Here is a 23,268-nt window from a genome sequence, read left to right as displayed (position 1 = left end):
CCCCCAGAAAATGCTTTGGCTCTTTGTAATCTCCATGAATTATATTCTCTGTGTTGTCAGTTCTGTTCAGCACAAACCCAAAACACATCCCCATACCAGCCACTGGGAAGAATGATAACTCTACCCTAGCCAAAACCAGCACACTATAATATAATAGTTTTCCCAGCACCTGGAGATGAATGATGAAGTAGGCAAAAACATATAATTGCCTTATAATGCATTTGCAGTCTTTCTTGTCTTTAATTTTTCACGTATAATTTAGCACCAAACTTCTTAATTTATTCACAGGTAATTGTAACAGATATTTTTAAGCAGTTTAAGTTCCCATCTGCTATCCTGAGATGATTTTAATTATATCTGTACTTTTCAGTTGAAGATATTTACCAGTTTATTGAAAGGATAATACAGTATCCATATCCATTTTAGCCCATGCTTCCCTGATGATGCTGAAACTAAATGTGAGTCACAGTGTTTGTCTGTCTTGAGAGACTCATTCTTCTGACAGGTTGGTATTGAGACTGGAAAACTCAGATCACATAGATGGTGGAGTAGGTACAGGCTGTTGTGGTTTGACAGTGGCCAAACTTCAGGTGCCCACAAAAGCCACTTGCTCACCCTCCCCTGCTACAGCTGGGCAGAGGGGAGAAAAATTAATGAAGTGTTCATGAGTTGAGGTAAGGATTGAGAGAAAAAAAGTCCAAAGGCAAAACAGGCTCAACTTAAAGGTACAAAGTGAATTTATTGCTAACTAAATTAGAGAAGGATAATTAGTAAAATAAGCCCTTAAAAACACCTTTTTTTCCCCAACCCCTTCCTCCTTCCCACCGACAGTGCAGGGAGACAGGGCATGGAGGTTTGCTCAGTTCATCACCCCAGGCATTCTTCCCCTGCACAGGGAGAGGAGTCCTCCCCCTGCTACATCATGGGGTCCCTCCCACAGGAAACAGATCTCCATGAACCTCTCCAGAGTGGGTGCACCCTCACCAGCAGGAGTCTTCCCAAAAGTGCTGCAATGTGAGCCCCTCCCATGGGCACACAGTGCTCCTGAAGCTGCTGTGGTGTAGGTCACTCTTCACGGGGCGCAGTGCTCCAAGGACAGGCTGCTCCAGCCGGGAAGCAGGGGCCCTCTCTCTCCACCAGGTCTCCCACTGGATCACAGCCTCTTCCAGGCATCCACCCTCTCCAGCATGAACACCTCCCCGTGGGCTGTGGGTGGATCTCTGCATTCCCCGTGGATCCCCAAGGGCTGAGGGGCACAGCTGCTTCACCTTGGTCTCGCCACGGCCTGCAGAGGAATCATGGCTGTGGCACCTGGAACAGCTCCTCCCCTCCTTCTCCACTGATCTTGGTGCTTCTGTTGTTTCTCTCACATGTTCTCACCTCCTCCTCTTGTCTGACAATAAAAAACCACCTGCACTTTGTTTTGATTTCCTTCTTAAAATATGTTATCAGAGAGGCGTTACCAGCCTCTCTCATTGGCCCAGCTTTGGCCAGCAGCATGTCCATCTTCAGGAGCCATCAGGAATTGGCATGGTGAAGCTTCCAGCAACTTCTCACAGAAGCCGCCTCTGTGGCTCCCCTAACTACCAAAAGCCAGAGGGTGCAAAACCAATACATAGGCATACAAAAGAAACACGTTTTCAGAGATGGTGGAACAGCTACAGGCATAAAAGAGAAACAAGTTTGATACTACTGAACTACTTGTCATTGTTTGATCAAGATTCTCAGTGATACTATGTGCCCTTATAAAAAAGACACAACACCGTGAAAGCAAAGACTTTCCATAATGGGCAAGTATTTATTTACTTGAAACCATGATTTTCATGTGTAACAAGCAGTAATAATGTGGATACGTTTTCACAATTTTTAAAATTTTGTTCACGGAAGTGGTACATCAGTAATGTTTTTCTTGATTGCTCATAGACCATGGTTATGGTCAGGAGTGTCTTCAGTGCTGTCATTTGAGGTGACTGAATTGGTGCCATGTTTCTCATACAGTTTATGAGACCATGCAATTCTATGCACTATGCTTATGCTTATGTTTGAGCTGAAATCTCAAAGGGCAATTAATTTGAAAAATTTCAGCAGTATTGTAGGAAGTTCTGTATATCCTTGTGTCTGTATCCATTTACATGGATGACTGTATAACTACAAAAAATCTGATAATCTTGGAATGCTACTTCCTATTACTGGGTGCTTTGACTTAAGTATTTATGGTTTTGCGTGTGTGGTTTGTTTTGGGTTTGTTTTCTTTTTTTCACCTTGGTTGTCAGAATTTCTGAATAAGAGATTTGAACCAAAAATATTGCTGTTTTTCTTTATTCCCCTGGAGAATTCACCTGCCTATACAGTACCCTTAATGGAAACTACACATTCTGGGGTAGGACAGGTAATAACACAGAATTGCTCTGTGGAATTGGCATGTAATGTCAACCAGTTAGTAGCTGGTACTTCCAGCTACTTTCCGACTTTGCTTTGTTTTTTTCTTGATTAAGCAATAGAATTCCCTGTTTAGTTTTTACATTTATTATATTACAAACTGAGGAACAGCTTGTTAAGTCAGCGTAGAAAGACAGAGCATATTTGGATCCTAGGTTTCTTAAGAAACTGGGTTTTTTTAGGTCTGCACAATGTCTATTGAGGATTTGAGCTGCTGTAACCATGCAGTCAGGAAGATTTGTATGATAATGTCTCCTACATAGCACAGCTGAAGAAGTATATTGCTGCAGCATGGAAATGTGGTAGTACAGCTTTTATTCATTTTTACCCTTCATTTTCACTGGCATAATGCACTGTGAAACCTAATGTGAAACTTGGAGGCATACCAGAAAAGGATACTACCTGTGTAAGGCATAAATGTTGTCAGATATGTGAAACTCTTCTAAGGAAGAGAAAAGAAGCAGATCCATTCTGATGAATTGGTTAAATTAGGCTTTTTACATTTTTCAGCCAACGCTGGTGGCTGCAGCTGAGCCCTTTAGGCTCTGCTGGCTGTGAACAATGGACTTGCAGGTTTTTCTTTTTCCTCTTACAAAAAAAAAAAGTTAGACCGACGCTTGGTATTTGCGATAATTTTGGCCCCTCCTACTGTGCCAATTGAAACCACTCCCTACATAACCAAAACAAATCATTCCCCATGATTCTGAGCATATTTTAAATTTCAGTACAAGCTTTTGTGCACTGAACTACATTTTGTAGATAGTACATTTTTAAAAAATGAAAGTAATTTTTTAGAAGACAGATAAGAATGACTCAAACAGCACCTCATTTTTGGAGCTCAGAAGCACGGCAAAATCAATCTTGAAGCACTAACCTGCTTCAATTTTAAATACTGGAATATATAATCTAATAATTACTGTAGTATTGAATTCCGATTTCCATTAGAAAATCAAATAGATAGAACATTTAAATTGCTGTTAAAAGTATTTCAGATTACATATTTACTAATTTAAAACTTATTAATCTCAAATCATATCACAGACTTCAGATCTGATCTTTGAATAGCTTGTTATACTGTTGAATAAATTTTAGCACAGGATTTATTGTACTTATATGTCTTCAGGTTCTGTATTTTTTATTTCAACTGTGCCTTCTTTCATGGCTTGGATGACTTATATTTCCCACTGGTTTGATGAAGATGATTGGTATGAAGGACAACAAAGAGTAAGAATTGCTTAAAGTGATATTTTCTCTTTTACTATTTTTATATTTTTCTTCTTTAAGCTGCTCTTTATTATTATATTGATTATATCAAAAGTAGTTGTCGTGGTTTGAGACAAAATGACTTTTTTGAAAATTAATGTTGCTAGCTGCATAAAAGGTACTGGAAGTATGACAGCCACCTACTTGCATCTTTTAGGTTGCATAATTTAACAAGTAGTAATTTTTTAACGTGCAATGAGATGAAAAGCAAACATTACACTTTGTTGTATTAGAAGGAATGAATATACCATGCATGGAGTAAAATGAAATAATTATAGTTTGTAATAGGGTAAACCACAAATATTTGGGAGAGATTAAATTCACATAGGGTCATTTCCAAGTTTTATCTTGGATAGCTTTATGTTTTTATTACCATTTTTCTGAGGAGGAGTTGTTACTATAGCAACATTTGCAGGATTACTTGGATTTATTTTTAGTATGTATTAGCTGCATGTCTACAGCTGCTTTCATAGATTTATGGTGGGAAATGGGTATAAGTCACATTTCTCTCACTGTATTAAGCTCTTTTATGGTACCTTACATTTCTGTGATTTCTTTTTCTGTTTTCAGAGTATATAGTTAGCTAATTAGAATGCAGGAGATGCTAGTGAAAACAGCTGCTTTCATTGGATTAATGTGTATTACTTGATAATGCCAGCTATATGCTCATAAGTATAAAAAACTGGCAGTTATTAATACTGTTCCACTGTTCTCATTTTACATGTCACTCATGATATGGGTGCTTCAGATGTAGAATTACCTTTTAACAGCTGTCATCAGGGATTCGGGTGTGAGATGTGTCAAGAGGTAACTTTATCTGAAATCAGAGCAGTCTTGGCAATTTGCCAGCAGAAAAGCAGTCTTCTGGTGATTGTTGTAACTCTGTATTGGAAGTTGAGAACAGAATCTTATGCAGACTTTTAGATGCTTCATTATGTGATCAGACATGGTTGTATACATATCTCTGTGTATTGTACACATTATCTGCAAACTATGATTAAGCAATACTCTGCAGATATTGGCTTGGTTATCACTGCCCAGAGGAGTTGCTTGAGTAGTGTGCATTGTCTCAGACTATTCAGACACCTGTAGTAGTAACTGCAGTTTGTTAAACCACATCAAGACTACAGATTGGTTAGTATTTTGCAGTATTCCAAAGCAGGTAGAACTTTTGTTTGTTTTGTTAAAGTTTTCATATTGTAAGTTATCTATTGTCTTTTAAGCTGTATATATACCAGAATATTTCCATATATACCAGAGTATTTCCAATTACTCTCATTTCATGGGTCAGGAAGAATTACTGAGATTTTAATTTCCTAACATGGCTATAATGTGCTTGGTGTTTCCCAGTTCCAATGGAAGAACACCAATGCTAATTATGTTTGTGTTTTTCCATGCATCTCAGTGCTGTTGAGGCAGACATTCAGTCAGAAGTCATTTTCTGCTCTGTCTTGCACACATGCCAACATTTCTTCATAAGTTTGAACACCTTCATGCTTTTAGCAAGATAAAATGATTGTCCACTATCCAGTGCTTCTAACTGGTCCCACTGGATAGGGTAATGAATTTGAAACTCTGGTTCACAGGTGACATTTTCATCTCCAAGGATGGGTAAATACACCCAATGTTTTCAAGGAGAAATAACATGATATAATGTCTTTATATCACTAAAGATCTTACTAATTATTATGTTATCATTGATTTGCTGACAAAAATATTGGTGCCTTGGGACAGTAGTGTGGATGAGATATATGAGAGTTTTATATGTCTGACATACAGGAGTGACAGCAAGCTTTCCACATAAGAAAAGAGACAAACCTGATGGAAAATAATGACAATAGAGTGAACAGAAGCAGAGGACACTAGCACTTTACTGCTTGTAGCTGTTAAGAAACTACACTTTGTATACACAGAAGCATATTGATTAACATAAGGCTACTCTATATCCACTTTTGTATGCATGCCATATTGCATATTTGGATAGGTCTTACAGCACATGGACCACAATCAAAGCACATGTGAGCATCTGTTGTGGCTTGTGCTTGATGGTTAGATATTTATGGATACTGATGACATGCCTGCACTGTATTGATAATGAAAGTGTTAAGTGATGGGTTTAAAGAGCTATTGTTATTCTACAAGTGTTATCATAGTGCAATTGGGAAATACAATGAGCATTGAAATACACTGAGTAGCTGAAGCAGAGAAAAAGGAGTTAGATTAAAATTAAAATGGTGCCTGTTAAAGAGCTGCAGTTGCCAGGCTACTGGCACTGCAGTTTTGTGTGTGGTGTGACACAACACTCAGTCTTTTCTCCTGCATCCTGTAGTAACTGCATTATTCGGGAACATCAAGATTTAGTTCCTCCATCTGTCAAGTAAAGTGATTTCATTCTACAATGAGAACAATATTTTCCATTTTTGGGACCAGCAAGGTATTGGAATGAACATGGAAATTCTAAAGTGCTTTCCAAAAATTGATACCTATGCTAAGGTAGGGATTATTAGGCATTTATCTTTAAGTTATTGATATAAAGCCATGATATGTATCTAGTCAATTCAGTTGCTGTTTTTAAATAATATTTATGATATACCAATTTTCAGTTTAATGTGGTTGGTTGTTGGGGTTTTTTCTATATTAAGCAACAAGGAAGGACCTAGAATGTTGCTGTTTCTGCCAATGGAAAAGAAAGGGTTTTGTTGTCCTCCCTCTTTCCTTCATCTCCTTGGAAACTGTGAGCCCACACTGCTAGCTTTCCCAATGTGGTATGCTTTTTTTACACACACAGAGGTTTTTTCATCGTATACTTAAGAGTCAAATATAATTACTTTAAAATAAAGTACTTCTTTACAAAGTATAAAACATCTCCATTGTATGAAAATGCACCAAGTGTGAAATCATACATATGTTCAGTTATGCTGCATTTCTACGTTTTTGTCCTTTTGCTCAGGCTGCTTTGATGAATACATCTTTCTCTTTTATATCTGCTTATTCGGTTAATTATGCTTAACAGAAATCTATAATGTTTGAAAAGATGTGCAGGAAATTGCTTTAAGGCATGATACCAACGAGAGAGCAAGTCAGTATTCCACACACAACTGTCATTTCTTCTTCTAGATACTGTCATTTTGAATTTCAAGGCAAATGCTTCCTCTTGTCAAGTTGTATATCATTACAAAGAGGAGGAAATAAGAACAAGTTTTAAACAATAAATATTAGTTATTAAAATGCAAATTCTTTTCTGTAATAAAGTTTAGAATATTTTATATATGTAACTTTTTTACATATATTTAAATGGGGAAAATCTAATCAAAGTTTAAGAATACTTATTAAGCATGAATTCTTAGCTCAGTGAAATAACACTATATTACAGACCAACATTTTTCATCTAAAATTGAAAAATTTCACCTATTAGCAGTATTTTAAAAGAGATTGCTGCAGAATCCTACAAGACAAATCTGTTGTTACTCTAAAAGAAAAATCTGTACAATTCTGTTTTAGTATCTGTAAGAGATCTTGGCTTTGCAATTAATTTTACGTGGAATCAAACTGCAAATTAAACAAGTCTTAAACCATTTTTTCTTACAGATTAAAACTTCATCAAATCAAGAATTCTTAGCTCCCATATGAGAAGGTAAAAAAGAGTATCTGTACAAAGTGAGAAAAATCTTTTATTATTATGAAGTAAAGGCTTGTGTAGTCTTTGGTTCTATATAGTTGTCAACTTTTTATCAGTCTTACATTGATGGTTTTCAGGCAGTAAACCTGCAAACTAAACCTATGATAATCTAATATTTTACAGCTCATTCTCTCCTACTTCACCGTGCCTTTTTTTAACATCCCTTTTCAATTTGCTGAAACACCTACAGTTTTAACCATTGTTTTCCCTGGAATCAAGAGCAGAACCCAAAATTTCTAGTTCCAGGTATTCTGTGCTTTCCTAAAATAATTATCTAATCAGCTGGAGGATCAGCTGGGGGACGTTAATTTCAGTAAAAGTGGTTGCTAATGGTGCCAGTTATTTTTTTCGTGGGAACTAGAAGTCTGTTCTGAATGCCCCAAATCAAATTATTTCTCTGCATATGTGATTTACATTTTAATTGCATAGAAGGGACCTCTGGAATTTGTAATTTTACTAAGCAGTAAAAGAACATTAAATGGAAAAATAAGAAGTTTGGAGGCTATTTTTGCCACTTGATGATGTTGATTCTTTAAATAATTAGATGAATTTCTCATATCATTTAGAACTCACCATTTAGAACATGAGATGGATTGCAAAGAAGTTGCAAGATTATGCAATTTATAGAAATGTTCTCTCTGGAATCTCTAATTTACTGCAAAGGTCGGAAGAATAAAAATTATTGACAGATAGAAAGGAAGTCTAATAGCCAAAGCCCTAGTCTGGAACAAAGCTATATCTTGTAACTTGATTTTCTGTATATTTCTGTTCTGCTGTTGCAGTCTCTTTCACCAAATTTTCAAAGGTCACATGTGAGCATTTCATTTCCTTCAGTCATTTGGTAGTCACTCAGAATGTTTAAGCACTGTAACTAGCGTCAGTGATATCTTTGAGAGATATCAATCTCAAACATTCAGCTGATCCCGATCTTCTGCTAAAGAAGCCCCCAAAATAAGTCACTCTCAATTTTTTTTTTCACTTTCCAAAGTGAGAGAAACATATGAAATTTGCTACCTATAATTATTCATTACTGTTTACCTGCTAAGCAGATATACCAAGCAGAGGAGAAAAATTAAAAATAAAATTAATAATTCAAGTTTATTTTTATCCCTAGTATAAATGCATTAAAATAAAATTCTGATAATATTTAGACAACCAATTTTTAGTTGATAGTGACCAATTGGTTTCTTTGGGTACTGTAGATCACTACTGCAACACCTGTATAAAGTTTGTTCTGTAAGTGTCTTAATACTACTGTCATCCAGAAAAATATTTCCCCCTCTATACATTCCCCTCTACATCAGGTAGGTCAAGACTGATCTACAGCAACATATCTGTGCTAAACTGTTACACAGCAGTGCATTGAGGAACCAACCCTTGTACTTCATCAACAGTTGCTCCCTCAAAATGCTTTATTGCATTTGAAGTCTCATTTCTCATTAATTCCCTTTTCTTTGTGAAACTTGATACGGTACCTAACACTTGATAAATTTAACGTGGCTGTCCTGCTCTTTCAGGATTATAGTCTTAGCTCTTTGACCTAAAGATGTCATCCTCCATATTCCATGTAATATTTTTCCACCTGATGTCCCTCAGTCCATTAATCTATCCACAGCATAAATGTGGCCCTGAGACATTCTGTTGCTAGGTAACATGTTGACGTTATCGTGAATGAAATGGGGGCTAGGTAAATAATTGGTCTGGCCCAGCAAAGCATTTCTTGCATTTTTATGTTGAATTCAGTTTTATCACTCTGAGCACAGCTGGTACTGTGAGACTTGTTTTGGACAGAGAAAGCATAGTTTGCTGTACAGTAATGTTACCCTAAGCTTTGCTTTTGATTTTTCACAGCTCACTTCAAAGTTTTTTGTTAGGCAGTAATTATGAAGAGAATTTAGAAAGCTTCTCCAGAAAGGATGATAATGAGAATAATGTGATAAAGAGCTGTTCTATGCAAGTGATTTGAAGACCTTTCTACATGTCAGTTTTCCTTAAAACTATTAGTATATGGTTTATTTTGTCTGGCTGTCAGTGGGAGATGAATGGGAGAGCAGAGGAAGGCAGTAAACTGTAATAGAGAAAGTATTGAACCACAGAAGAAAATGGACATGATGAACAGTTGCAGCTAGTACAAATCAAGAAGTATTCAAGTTTTTAGGGGCGGGATCCTCTGCACCCTTCTTTTCTTCCAACTGAATTTTTTGTGAATGGTGTTAGGCACCCTTTCTTGTGTAGCACTGAAGCCTCTGAACATCTGCTTGTCTTTATTTCAGATACATTCATTTGTATCTTAGGAAAGTTGTATTTTTAAAGTAGACATTTATAAATTATTTATGGGAACAAAAATGCATTTTAATCTTTAATATTCTGTAATCTTGGGGTCCAATGAATTTCTCTTTTAAAGACAAAAATGTCACATGTGAAACAAGTGGGACTTTTAGCTGCTGGATGTCAGCCCTGGAATAAGGATATATGTGCCGCTAGTGGTGACAGATTTGCCTACTGTGCTACCCTTGCTGTTTATATTTATCAGGTAAGATTATTCTTGTTTATCTGATTAGTTACGCTTTTATATTGTTGTTGATCTCAATTTGAACCCTTTCAACAAAATCTTTTGCAAAGCTCAATATTACATTCAGGGTACCCTTGAAGTTGTGTGTGTCAAGAGTTATTTTTAGAAGACATGCTTACAGTGCAGCAAACATTTGAGATGTGTGAAACTCAGTGATAGAAGACTGGGTTCTGAGGCAGAAATGAAGTAATTCCACAATTCCATTTGAAGCTGTAGTATAAAATAGTCTTTTGCATAGGGGTTTCATGGTCCAAAGTTGAGGATTCAGTGACCTACCTTTATTTAATTTGGAGCCCAAACAGCTCAGCACTGTGGTCTTCTGAAGTTTTTAGTTGTTGTATATTAACATCTAACTAAAAAACCAGAAATGCTGTGACATAGAATTTTCAGATTGAGAAATATGTGAGGAAATAAAGGATGTACTTTAATTTTAAGAGTTATACAGGTTGTAGGATTAAAATGAACAAAATTTACTGTGTCATATTTGGGCTTTATTTTAATATGTATTTTTAACTGTACTAAGTAATTTATAAAGTGAGAAGGATTTCAAACTCATTTTTATATTCTTTCCTGTTTACCACCTTGGAGATTACTAAATTGTTGCTACCATGCCTATAAATAAAACATTTTAGGATTGTTTGAGTACACTTCTAAATGAAATATAATAATTTTTAAGTGACAGGACGATAGACATAAAACCGTTTTTTGCATAGTTGGATATCAGGCAACCTTTCTTTCTGAGTCAAATATATGCAAATTTATTTTATTGAGATGTGAGGTACTGGCAATAGTTCAATGCACTATAAATGCATCCATAAGTCTAATACTGTTATATGAAGTATTCTCCAACACAGAGGGATTTAAAGCAAGTTTGCAAAAAATGTGTTTCTAAAATGAATTTTACTATTTGTTTAGCTGGATCACCGATACAATGAATTCAAGCTCCATGCAATTATGTCTGAGCACAAGAAGACAATCACAGCCATATCTTGGTGTCCCCACAACCCTGATGTGTTTGCAAGTGCCAGTGCAGATAGTTTAGTGATCATATGGAATGTGAATGAACAGAAAGTTGTGGCCAAGCTGGACAATACAAAAGGTATTTTAGACATGGAGATCTGTTTTATCCATACAGCTTGATCCATGGGTATAAAAAATACTTGATATAGTGTAAACTCTATAGTTGTTAGGGTGGAGATTTAACGCTTGCCTAGCACAATAACAATTGCCTAACACAATCTTACAATATTCTTGTCAGATTTGTTGCGGTTCATTCTAGAAAATAATGGTAATGTGAGTAAATTGCCTTCAACCATCTTGCATTTGGTTAAGAAAGACATTATTCTTTTTCTCTAAAGAACTTAACCAGTTCAAGAATTAACTTTGCTAGTGATTTCTTGTTGAGTAGGGGAGAAAAAAAATCCCAAAACAAACATTATTTTCATCACTGTATAAAGGATAAACAATTAAATTTTAAAATAAAATATTTCACAATGACTTAGCTAAGTGAAAGCAAACAAAAGGTGGCCTGAACAGATTGAAGTATAAATCATAAGTGAATTTGATCAACAGCTTTTGTTTAAATACCCTAATGCTTGTCCACCTGAATCTTGTCTCGGCCTTGAAACTTTCAGGCCTTGAAACTGCTGGAGCTTGTATTACAAGTCTAGGGGGGTCAGGCATCTGTTACAGTTACATTTCCATGTCCAGTGCTGATTTATGCCAGTCAAAATCTATACCTGTATTTCAATACCAGTACCTGTATTTCAAATTGAGATTGATTCTTGCAGTCAGTCTCATCAGGTATCCTTGACTCCTACATTTTCATTGTCAGAAAGTGGGTGCAAACCAAGAACAGTTAGAATCTCAGGATCTAATAAGCTATTTTGGGACTCCCTACTCTGTTTTCTCCAGAGAATTTAGGGATACCTCTGGAAATCTTTTATGTCTTCCATATAATGCGAAAGAAAATTCCACAGTGATTTAATCTATTCCAAAAGAATAATATGCATAAATATAATTGCTGTTACTTTTTTTCAATACATGGCTTGTTTAAAAATCTACTTAAGCCAATGACTACACATGACAAATTGTTATTACTATTTTAATATTTTTAGAAACTAAATTAAGATAATATGTTTAAACCTTTTATGGCTTTCACTTTTAGTCCCTTTTACACTGCCACATAAAAGTGTCTAAATACAGTTTTAATTTTTCAGCTTCAGAAATTTGTCTTACTGTCATTTATTCCTTCAGGCACATATTATTAAGTTATGAGGATTATGAGGGTTGGAGACATTAAGAACAAAATTCTTAAATAGGACTGCCTACAGTTAGGTATTAGACAACGGAATTAAAACTGTCATGTATCCAGAAGAAAGCTATCAAGAGTTCCCTTTTATTACAGAACTAAAATATCTGATCTTGTCAAAAATATCTGCTTCAGTTAGATTTCTCTCTAAATTTCATTGTATTTTGCTAAAACAGGCATTTTGAAATTCTTGGTATTTTACTATCTTAGTGGTAAATAACTTATAGCAAAGCAAAGTAGTGAATGAAATTCTGAAAGTATTGTTTGCAGGATCAGGCTTATCTTCTTTCAAATGTGTGATTGTCTTTGGCACTGATGAAGTGTAGATATCATGAAATACAGCCCATCAAAGTAGCATAAACATAATTTGGGAAATTATTTTACTTCCTGCCTCTGGAAGTCTAGTTTACTTTTACACTGTAAGATATTCACACACTTCTCTAAATTTCAGTCTAGCAACTTCTATGTAGAAAAATTATTTCTGCTGTTTTTCAAGGCCATTGCTGATACTGGGTCGAGGAATACTACCTGAATTTTGTGTCCTGGTTCTTATAAGGTGTACCTGTATGTTTCAGGAATTCCTGCATCCCTTGGCTGGTGCTGGAATGCAGGTGACGCAGTTGCATTTGTGTCGCACAGAGGTCCACTGTACATTTGGACTATCTCAGGACCTGACAGCGGGGTAACTGTGCATAGAGAAGCACATAGTTTCTTGTCAGATATCAGTCTGTTTAGATGGCATCCAAAGAAAAAAGGAAAGGTGGTATTTGGACATACTGATGGAAGCCTCTCTATTTTTCAATCAGGTAAAAACTCATATGACAAAATATTTAGTTTTATATATGTATCTCTTGTTTCTCCATATATAATTCTTCACTTTTTAAAATTAGATTCTATAATGTAGGTACATACATAACATTTTTCTTGATTCACAATATTCCTATTCCTTCCTTCCATATCACAAAAATATTCTTTCTTAGATACAGAATTCAGAGCATTTTCTTTATGTCTCCTGCCTTTTGAGACCAAGATAAGACTGCATTTTTTTCACAACTGCAATAAACTTTTTTTTTTGCAAATGATAACAGCCATGATCTTCTACTGAACTATACTTTTCTGCAATTTTATTTTTCTAAATGGAAGGACTTGAATCTTTTGTTTACTTTCCTAATTTTGCATTTTTTCTGGAGTCATCTGTTTCATATTCCATAATCCTCTGCAATTTTATTGGTAGAATCTCACCTCATACTTAATATTGTCTTCGTGGTTCTGTTCTGTCAAAGGATAGATGGGAAAATATTTATCTCTTTTTGTCTGAAATCCACCACACACATTTGTGCATACTTTAGAAATAGTCTAGCTCTCTGCTAAGAAGGTGTCAGGTTGATATGCTCATTTCAAGGTAAAATTCCACTTGTTTTCATAGTTTTCTTCAAAGGCAGAAATCTGTATTAGGTTGACTATTTGAATTTTTTCCTGGCTGCTTCTTCCTTGTATAAAAATTGATTTTCAACTTTGTGAGAAAAATTGTTCTTTAATAATGTGTTAATTTTACATAGTATTGTTCTCCAACAGCCATGCTGTTACAGAGCTTGCAAGGGTTTTTCAGGGTGAAGAGAGAGACGAGAATCTTGACCTCATGTACAGAAGGCTTGATTTATTATTTTATGCTATATATTACATTATTACTATGCTAATAGGAATAGAGAGAAAAATTCTCAGAAGCTTGCTAAGCTAAGAATAGAAAAGGAATGAATCAACAAAGTTCTGTGTCCTGGCAGAAAGCAAGAACAGCTCTCCCGTGAGTGGTCAGTAAATCCAAACATTCACCCAAGACCAATCACGGATCCACCTGTTGCATTCCACAGCAGCAGATAACCATTGTTTACATTTTATTGCTGAGGCCACAGCTTCTCAGAAAGGGGAAAAGTCCTAAAGAAAGGATTTTTATGAAAAGATGTCTGTCACACCATGCAAAATTTATTTTCTTTCAGTTCACTCTACTAAGTTGTCACACAGGATTTCACAGATAATAGATTCTCTTGCTTCTGTAGTGCTGACTGAGTTAGCACTGGCACTGGGAAAAGAAAATCAATTTTAATATGATAACATCTAAGTATTTATCAGACTGATACTTTTCATGAAGTCTGTCTATGAATAATGGAAGGTGTCAATTCCTTATTTCTAGAAAAGCAGTAATATTTTTTGTTATAAGATCACAACTTCAAAAATACAGATCTATTTCATTTGGACTGTACTCTGTCTTATACAACTAAGATTAATCTCTCTGAAAAAATAAAAAAGTGGGAGATAAATATAATATTAAAAATGTGTGTTTCAATAATCTGGATCATCAAGTGAAACATATAATCTTTTTTGTGGGTGTCAGACTAGATATGAATGATCTGTTTTGGCTACAGAATCTATAAGCACTTCATAGTTGCACACACAATTTTTAAGAAGAAAAAAAGTCTAAAGGCAGTTCTTCAGAATAAGCCTTTACTGCCACAGTGTTTTTCTGGTTCTTACTGCCTTTATTTTGCCTGTATATGCTGTGGTGTGAAGATTTATTTGCATTCAAATGGCTTGTATTTTATGCTGTGCTGCAGACCTTTACTCACAGAAATTCTTAGAACAATGTATGTGATTTAACATACTTTCATTTCCTATAAAATTATGTTTATAACTCTGATAGCTGTTTCTGTTTTCTGCTGTATTAAACATAAAGTCAAATCTGATAGAAAAAGTAATACTCTTAAGTCAAATATTGCCAAGAAAGCTTCAAAATTTCACTGCTGCAGACAAGAGAGCAGGCTAGTGAAAATTTCAGGGAGAGAGGAAAAAATTATGTTTGCCAATCTTGTACCTATTGAAAGTATGTATTTGATTTAATTTTTAAATAACCTGTTTTCTTGTGCACTTTAAAGGTTCTAAAAATCAGAAACATGTCTTAAGACCAGAGTCTCTTGAAGGAACAGATGAAGAGGATCCAGTTACTGCTCTGGAGTGGGACCCTTTGTCAACTGATTACCTTCTTGTTGCTAATTTACATAATGGTATTCGACTAGTTGATTCTGAATCTCTGTCCTGTATCACAACTTTTAGTTTTCCCAGTGCAGCAGCATCTGTTCAGTGTTTAGCCTGGGTTTCTAGTGCACCTGGAATGTTTATAACTGGAGGTAAGGCTTTTATTTCCTGATTTATACAAAGATAACAAATACAGGACTGAGTCTTCAAAAATTGATACTCCAAGTTTGATTTTTATGTTTCATAATATTTTTAAAAGTAGAAGCATACATGAATTGTACATAAAAAAGACCATAACACAAAACCAGAAAATAATAAAACTACACTGAGTGGTTTTTTCATGTTTTAAAAGTTTTAGCTACATAAATAATGTGACTTTCTACAATTTGCTAAATAATATTTTCCTCATGCACCCTTTAGAAAAAAATATATTAATTCCTTTGGTAATAGGAATAAAAATGCATTGTAGTAATTGATGCCACTTCAGAGATTTAAAAGATTAAAAGAAGAAAGTAATCTATTTCCTGCCTCTTTTCTACACCATAGACATTATGGCTCAGGTTGAACTAATGAATAAAGAAATTAAGACTGGCAGAATATTTTATAAAAATAGAGGAAGAATTTATCTGTGTTTAAATAGCCAATATTAATAATGATTGTTGTTAATAGTGATATGTTCATTGCGGTGAATGGAGGACAAATAGGGTGCCATGGATGCTACACTAGATGATCTCCAGAGGTTCCCTCCAGCCCTAACTATTCTATGATTCTATAGAATAGTTGACAGGAGTTGACAGTGCCTGCTTATAAAATTATTCTTAGGACTTGAAGTTTAATTCACTGCTGTATTTTTGTATAAATCAGTCCTCAAACCACATACCTCTGTGTTTTGTTTTGTTTTTTTAAACCTCAGATTCTCAGGTTGGTGTGTTACGTGTTTGGAATGTTTCACGTACAACACCTATAGAGAATTTTAAATTGAAGCAAACTGGTTTCCATGGCTTGCATGTGCTAAGTTCTCCTCCAAAACAAAAGTGTAAGTGTAATTTTGATTGTTATTAGTTAAATGGTTGCAAATTTAGAAAATCTTATTTATGAGTCCAGATCAATCTCTGTAGTGTTGGTCAGCTATTTAGTTCTTAATTAAATTATCTTCTGCTGCTAGTTGATTAGACAAATGCATAAAGGACAAGTACTTTATAAGGTCCTTCTTTAGTAGGCCAGGCTTCATACAGGAATTCTCCATTTCTTTTGTTTTAAATCTTATTAGAATACAAGCATTTTACTCTTTATAATTTTGCTTATTATTGTAATAAGAAATAATCTTCTCTCTGTCTTTTGCTTTATATTGTTAAGCATGTTCATCACAGTATCCTCCTAAAAATCACCATACATCTTCAACAAGTGAGGCTGTTCCTCCTCCAACTTTAACCCAAAACCAAGCATTTTCTCTTCCTCCTGGTCATACCGTCTGTTGCTTCATGGATGGTGGAGTGGGGCTTTATGACATGGGAGCCAAAAAGTGGGATTTCCTTAGAGATTTGGTATGGTTCATCTCTGTTTTTGAATAGAGAGTTTATTTGGCTTATGCACTTTTTTCTAACAGCAAGAAAATGGAGAATGAAGGCTTTGCAGTACTGTAAAGCAGTTTCTATTGTTAAAAAGAGCCCAAATTTCTAGGAAATAAAGTCACAGTTCTGAAGTTAAAAGTAATTTTTAATTGGAAGTTACTGAATTCTGTTGGAAGTATTCTGACAGCTTTTTTAAAAACAGAAATAAAGAGTTACAGACTTGTTTTTGGTTTGTTTATTTTTTAAACTGAAATTTTAGTTTGAAATTTTAGTTCTCAGAAATTTTCTCTAATGGGTTTTCTATAATTCAGCATAAAAGTTTGAGTCAAATCAGAGAGCTATATGGTGAATGCACTCAGTTTAACATTACAAAGTATTATTAAATTTACTTTGAACCTGAAATTCAGAAACAGGTTTAACATATATTAGATGACTCTTTTCTTCACCAGGCTTTTAGTTACTGAGGTTCTTGAGGATATTTCTCTTTTCCTCTTTCCAAGTTCCCTTTTCACTCAAAAAAACCCCAAACAATTTTCAACTGTACTCCCATATGCATTTGAATAGAGGCTGCTGGTTGGTTTTGTCTTTCCATTTTTATTGAATTTCATCCTGTAAAGCAACTGAGGCTTAAAAAAATTCTTACATAATACTTGTGTTTCATATATTTATAAACTTAAATTCTACAAAGGCATGTCTTGGAAAACAACCAATTGATACATTAAAACTCTGATGGATTGAAGTTTAAGCTGCAATAGAGCATAGACTGTATATAGAAACACAGAATATTCAGTGGGGCACTAGACAACTTGTAGAACATGTTCATCATACAGAACTTTATTTTCCCAATCAGGTATTTTAACCAAAAGGGAAAAACTGTTCCTGTTTTAAAAAATTAAGTTTGTTTTTTTTTTTTTTGCTTAGTTTTTTAATTCAATATTTTAGCAACATGTGTTCAACAGAAAATGCTAACAAGTTCCTGGCATTGCATTACTCTATTGTTTCAGAAAAGAATTTTTCTGGTTTTAATTATAACCTATGAAAGAGCATGTTGTAGTCTAAGTTATTTTATACCTTTTATTTTGACTGATAAGCCTAAATATAAAAGGGTTTTGGAACTCTTAATTGACCTGACAATTAAATTAAATGCAATGTATTTTAGAGGTTGATCTAGAGTTGGACTTATGAAGAAAATCAAATGTAATAAAAATGGATTAAATATTTGTTTCATTTAAGGGACATGTTGAGACCATCTTTGATTGCAAATTCAAACCTGATAACCCTGATCTTCTTGCTACAGCTTCATTTGATGGCACAATAAAAGTTTGGGACATAAATACTTTATCAGCGGTTTATACATCTCCTGGTAATGAGGGGGTTATTTATTCCATTTCTTGGGCTCCAGGTAAGAATATTTTGCTGTATGTCTAAGTGTTCTTTCAATTAGCATTAACTGCAGAGTTTGTCATATAAAAGTATTAGTTTTATATAGAAAGGCATCTTCTAAGGTTTAAACAAAACTTAATTATCTGTGAAACCAGTAGAATTCAATTCTTCAGACCTTGTTGAAACTTACCCTTCTGAGTAATGCTCACAGTATTTCATACTCAGAATGGAGGGATGAAAATCTCTGGAACACTTCTAACATGGCATTATGCAGATGACAAACTGTCCTGCTTTGCACAAGAAGCAGCTACTTAAAGGAATTCAGATTATATTTTTGCTGAAATAGTGGAAGATATGTATTTAGGTCTTTTTCTTCCTTCTTTGCGTACGAGTCTAATCACTGAATAACTCTGCTTTGACCTTATTAGAATAGGAAGTGTCTTTTGGGGAAAGCATCTACTTTTTCTTAGACAAATCACTGGACTCACTAGGAAATTTTGTTTTCAAAGCTATTCTGTAACCCCCTTTGGTATACATAAAAATACACATCTGATAGTTGTCAATAGTTTACAATAAGTTGACTTCCCTGTCATGTTTTATTTCTTTGGATAGCAGATGTATTTTTTTAAATCTAAATAATTCACCTTTCTCTTCTCACCTGCACTTTTAAACTCTTCAAAAATAATAACTGACAGAAGAAAAATATTGTGGTGGGAAGCTTAATATAGTCTGCATATGTTAAATAAATTTGCACTTTTTCATTTCAGAGAGTCTCTTGCACTGTATATGTATGTATCTTCACAAATAATTTTTCTTGCTGTATGGAAATCATGGCAATATGAAATACAGTGCTTATTCTTGGCTATTTAATTTTGAAGTTTAAATTCAGTGTTTAGTTGTATCTCACATTGATTCAATAGTTTGTTTGCTGCAGGAGGGGTGTAGGTTTGTTGCTTTTGTTTTTTTTTTTTTTTGTTTTGTTTTTTTTTGTTTTTTTTTTTTTTTTTAAGATAAATTGGAAGTACATGCTCCAATTTTGTTCCTTAGTATCCTGTCCAAAAGCTCCTGTCCCTCCCAGCCAGAACGTTTGGTGCTTACTCCTAGACAGTTCCTGCCTTGTACTTTGTTCCTAATGTGTAATCTAATGCATGCCCCAATTTGTTTGGTCTCAGACCTTTGAAAAAAGTGATTACTCCATTTTTCTTTTTTCTCCCCATCATTCTCCTACCTGAGTTTACTCCCATTTTGTATATTTACCTTGCTAGACTCCTCCTGCATAGATTGTCTTTTCTGCCTCTGAAGCTTGCAATAAAATAACAGTCAAAAGTTTCCTATAAATCTGCTATTTAATGAAAAGTGTAGCTATATTGGGATAGTCACTGTAGTGAGGAGACTTTGGTGGCTTTTGGGTTAGACCAGAAATGAATTTTCTGGTTCTCACTGTGGAATTTTGTACTCAGATTTTCCACCCTGTAGAGTGTGGTTACAGATTCAGGTACATCCTTGATGGTCTTAGGTGCAGCAGTGGTGCAAGATTAAGGAAACAAAATACTGTTAGGTGTTCTGTCTCATTTTTAGGATTTGTCTTTATATGTAGTGAACTTTAAAGGGAAATGCTCTAGTTGCTACAACTTTAGGCTTGAAACATTGAGGTTGCCTCTCTTTCAGGTTTAGTCATATGCATCATGATCAATAATTTCTTACATGCAAGACTTTTAGCAGGCATTAAGACGCTTTTTACAGGAATACAATTTTTATTTGACCATTCCTCAAAACAGGAATGTAGAAAGACAGGTCAGGCTTTCACTGAAATTGATGTTTGTGACTTAGTAGCAAATGCTAGCCTCATGTTCATGTACCATTGATGGCTTATGTTCATATTACATTTCTTCAATTTAAAGCAAAACCATTGTTAAACAATCTTGTGATTTTATACTTATTGTAATATTTTATAAACATCTCTTTTTAAAGGAAATCTGAACTGCATAGCAGGTGGAACATCCAGAAATGGTGCCTTTATCTGGGATATTCGAAAAGGCAAAATAATAACCAGATTCAGTGAGGTAAGATGGGATTGCTACTTTTTTTGTCTATATGAAATGCAAGTTAGTCATTCCCTCTAGTGTCCATAAGTAGAGATGGCCAAAGTACATATATTTTTAAAAGGTGCTATAGAATAAAAGTCTATGGAGTTATCTAGGTGCCAGTTTACATGTGTGGCAGAAGTATTTTTACTTCCTCAGAATGGGTTTGTAATATGAGAGTGGTGAAGCACCAGATGGACTCCATTATCTTAAAATTGGTCTTGTAGGGATACGTGGCAAAAGCATTGCTAATTCCTTAACTGTGTAAACCTGTGATATATGGACATACAGACTCAGCATCAATATTTTCAAACATAAGGGCCAGAAAAAACTTGAAGTACCTGAAGCCTAGATCAGTAAAGCTCCATTTTGCAGCACACTAAGCAATATGACTCATTCAGTGGCTTGCCTTGTATTACCTGAAATTTATCCAGACGTTTTTAAGTCCTGAAATAGTAGCATAATGTTTATTGGCAGAAGGAGTTGTGTAATATTATGCTGTAGTATTTTACACTATTTTGTGTATTCCTGGTATATAGCTGTGATCTTCAGATTATACAGACATCATCATTTAAGTATAGGATCCACATCAATGTACAAGGGATGCTCTTTAAGAAGAGAGGTGGGGGAGTGAGGAGAGGCACGAGCAGAAAACAAATATGCCTACCTTCAGGACTTCTGGCATTCTAATACTGATATTGGCATTTGTGCTAATAAATATCTTTTCTGTAATACTGGTCCTGATACACATCCCAATTAAGTTTTCTCATACCACAATTTTTCATGCCCATATACTTCATTATTCCACCAAGTAACTAACCTTTATTCAGAATCACTGGATGATTAATGTTGGAAGGGACAACAGGGAGTCATTTGGTCCAACCTCCCTGCTCAAGCAGGGTCATCCTAGAACACTTTGAACAGGATTGCATCCAGATGGTTCTGGAATATCTCCCGAGAGGGAGACTCCCCAACCTCTCAGGACAGTTTGTTCCAGTGCATGGTCACTTACACAATAGAGAAGTTCTTCCTCATGTTCAATTGGAACTTCCTGTGCATCAGTTTCTGCCCATTGCCCCTTGATTGGCACTACTGAGCAGAGCCTGGCTCCATCCTCTTGGCATACTCCCATCAGATACTGACAGACATTGATGATCGCCTCTCAGTTGTGACTTCTCAAGACTGAATATGCCCAGCTCTCTCAGCCTTTTCTTCTAAGAGAAATAATTTTTGTTGACCCCCATTGAACCCTCTCCACAAGTTCCATATCTCTCTTTAACTGAGGACAAAACTGGGCACAATTCTGTCCTCACCAGGGCAGAATAGAAGAGCAGGATCACCTCTCTTGCCCTGCTGGAATGCTCTTCCTAATGCGCCCCAGGACACCATTGGCCTCTTGGCCACAAGGTCACACTACTGTTCATGGACAGCTTGGTGTCCACCAGAACTCCCACTCCACCCTCCTTCTCCACAGAGCTGCTTTCCAGTGGATCAGCCCCGCCTGTGCTGGTACATGAGTTTATTCTTCCCCAGGTACAGGACCCTGCAGTTGCCTTTGCTGAATTTCAGCTGGTTCCTCTCTGCCCACCTCTCCAACCTGCCAAGGTCCCTCTGGAGGGCTGCACAGTACCCTGGGGTATTGGCCACTCCTCGCAGCTTTCTGTTGTCAGTCAGCTTGCTGAGGATGCATCTGCCCCTTTATCAAGTCATTGATGAACAACCTATACAATTCTGGGACTGGTATTGAATCTTGGGGGCCATCGCTAGTGATAGGCTTCCAACTAGAGCCTGTGCCACTGATTACGACCCCCTGGGATCTGCTGTTCAGCCAGTTCTCCATCCGCCTCACTGTCCACTCATCCGCTCCACACTTTCTGAGTTTGACTATGAGGACTTTGTCAGAGACAGTGTTGAAATTCTTGATGAAGTCAAGGTGAGCAATACACACTGCTCTCCCCTCATCATCCCTTGAGGTGAGGCTAATTGGTTAGTAGTTCCCTGGGTCTTCCTCTTTCTTTTTGGAGACTGGAGTGACATTTGCTTTCTTACAGTTCTCACCTCAGACACCTCTCCAGATTGCCACAGCCTTCCTTTCAAAGATAGCCATGAGCAGCCTCGCTGTGGTGATATTCTTCCAGCATTTTTGGATGCATCCTGTCAGGGCCCATGGACCTTGGATATCAAGTTTTTCTGTGTGTTCTCTAACCCAGTTCATCTTGATCAAGGGAAAGTCTTGCTTCCAGCATTCTTCTATGGTGGTTCCTTGAGTCAGAGACTCTTGAGAGCTGGTTCAGTCAGTGAAGACTGTTGTAAAGAAATTGTTCAATAACTCTGCCTTTTCTGCATCCTCTGCTACCAGGGTCCCCCCTCCATTTAGTAATGGGCCTACATTATCCTTGGTTTTCCTTTTGTTATTAATAGAGCTGAAGAAAGACTGCTTCTTCTCCTTTACATCCTTGGCCAGACTTAATTCCAGATGAGCCTTTGTGCTCCTTATCTCCTTTCTATTTATTCTGCCAGCCTCTCTGTATTAATTCCAAGGGGCCTGACCCTGCTTCTATCTGCTGTGCATTTCCTGCGTGTGCTTAATGACAGAAGTTCTTTGATCATCCATGAAGATCTCTTGCCCCCTTTCTCCAATTTCTTGCTCATCGGGGTGCATTGTTTTGAGCCTGGAGGAAACGATCCTTGAATATCAACTGGTTCTCTTGGACCTTTTTCCCTGCAAGGAGTTTGTCCATGGAGCTGTTCAAAGAAAATCCCTGAAGAGACTAAAGGTAGCTCTGCTCAAGTCCATGACTGTGTCTTACTTGCTGCCCTGCTTCCACCTTGCTTGATACTGAACTCCACAGTCTCAATAGTCATTACTGCCAAGGTTTCCCCCAACCTTTATATCTCTCACAAGGCTTTCCCTGTTTGTTAGTATGAGATTCAAGCAG

The 23,268-nt window shown here is 36.0% G+C and overlaps 1 protein-coding gene across 4 annotated transcripts in view; it reads left to right on the top strand.

Moving 5' to 3' along the window:
- Positions 1–3,301: 3,301 nt before the first annotated feature.
- WDR17 (WD repeat domain 17) overlaps positions 3,302–23,268 on the top strand; it is a 44,749-nt gene continuing 24,782 nt past the window's right edge. For 3 of the 4 annotated variants that reach the window (XM_059471104.1, XM_059471105.1, XM_059471102.1), the window contains exons 1-10: positions 3,302–3,663; positions 6,032–6,195; positions 9,786–9,914; positions 10,869–11,052; positions 12,840–13,070; positions 15,192–15,443; positions 16,205–16,327; positions 16,648–16,835; positions 18,096–18,264; positions 20,217–20,308. In XM_059471104.1, coding sequence (XP_059327087.1) covers positions 6,145–6,195; positions 9,786–9,914; positions 10,869–11,052; positions 12,840–13,070; positions 15,192–15,443; positions 16,205–16,327; positions 16,648–16,835; positions 18,096–18,264; positions 20,217–20,308 — 1,419 coding nt within the window. In that variant the 5' untranslated portion in view covers positions 3,302–3,663; positions 6,032–6,144. Of the gene's footprint in view, positions 3,664–6,031; positions 6,196–7,290; positions 7,337–9,785; positions 9,915–10,868; positions 11,053–12,839; positions 13,071–15,191; positions 15,444–16,204; positions 16,328–16,647; positions 16,836–18,095; positions 18,265–20,216; positions 20,309–23,268 lie in introns of those variants that run through there. The other variant, XM_059471103.1, reaches the window with a different exon arrangement.

This window comes from Ammospiza nelsoni, chromosome 4, assembly GCF_027579445.1.
Source record: "Ammospiza nelsoni isolate bAmmNel1 chromosome 4, bAmmNel1.pri, whole genome shotgun sequence".
NCBI classification, from domain to species: Eukaryota; Metazoa; Chordata; class Aves; order Passeriformes; family Passerellidae; genus Ammospiza; species Ammospiza nelsoni.
The sequence above is the reverse complement of the archived record's forward strand: the minus strand, read 5'-3'. Positions and strand labels throughout refer to the sequence as shown.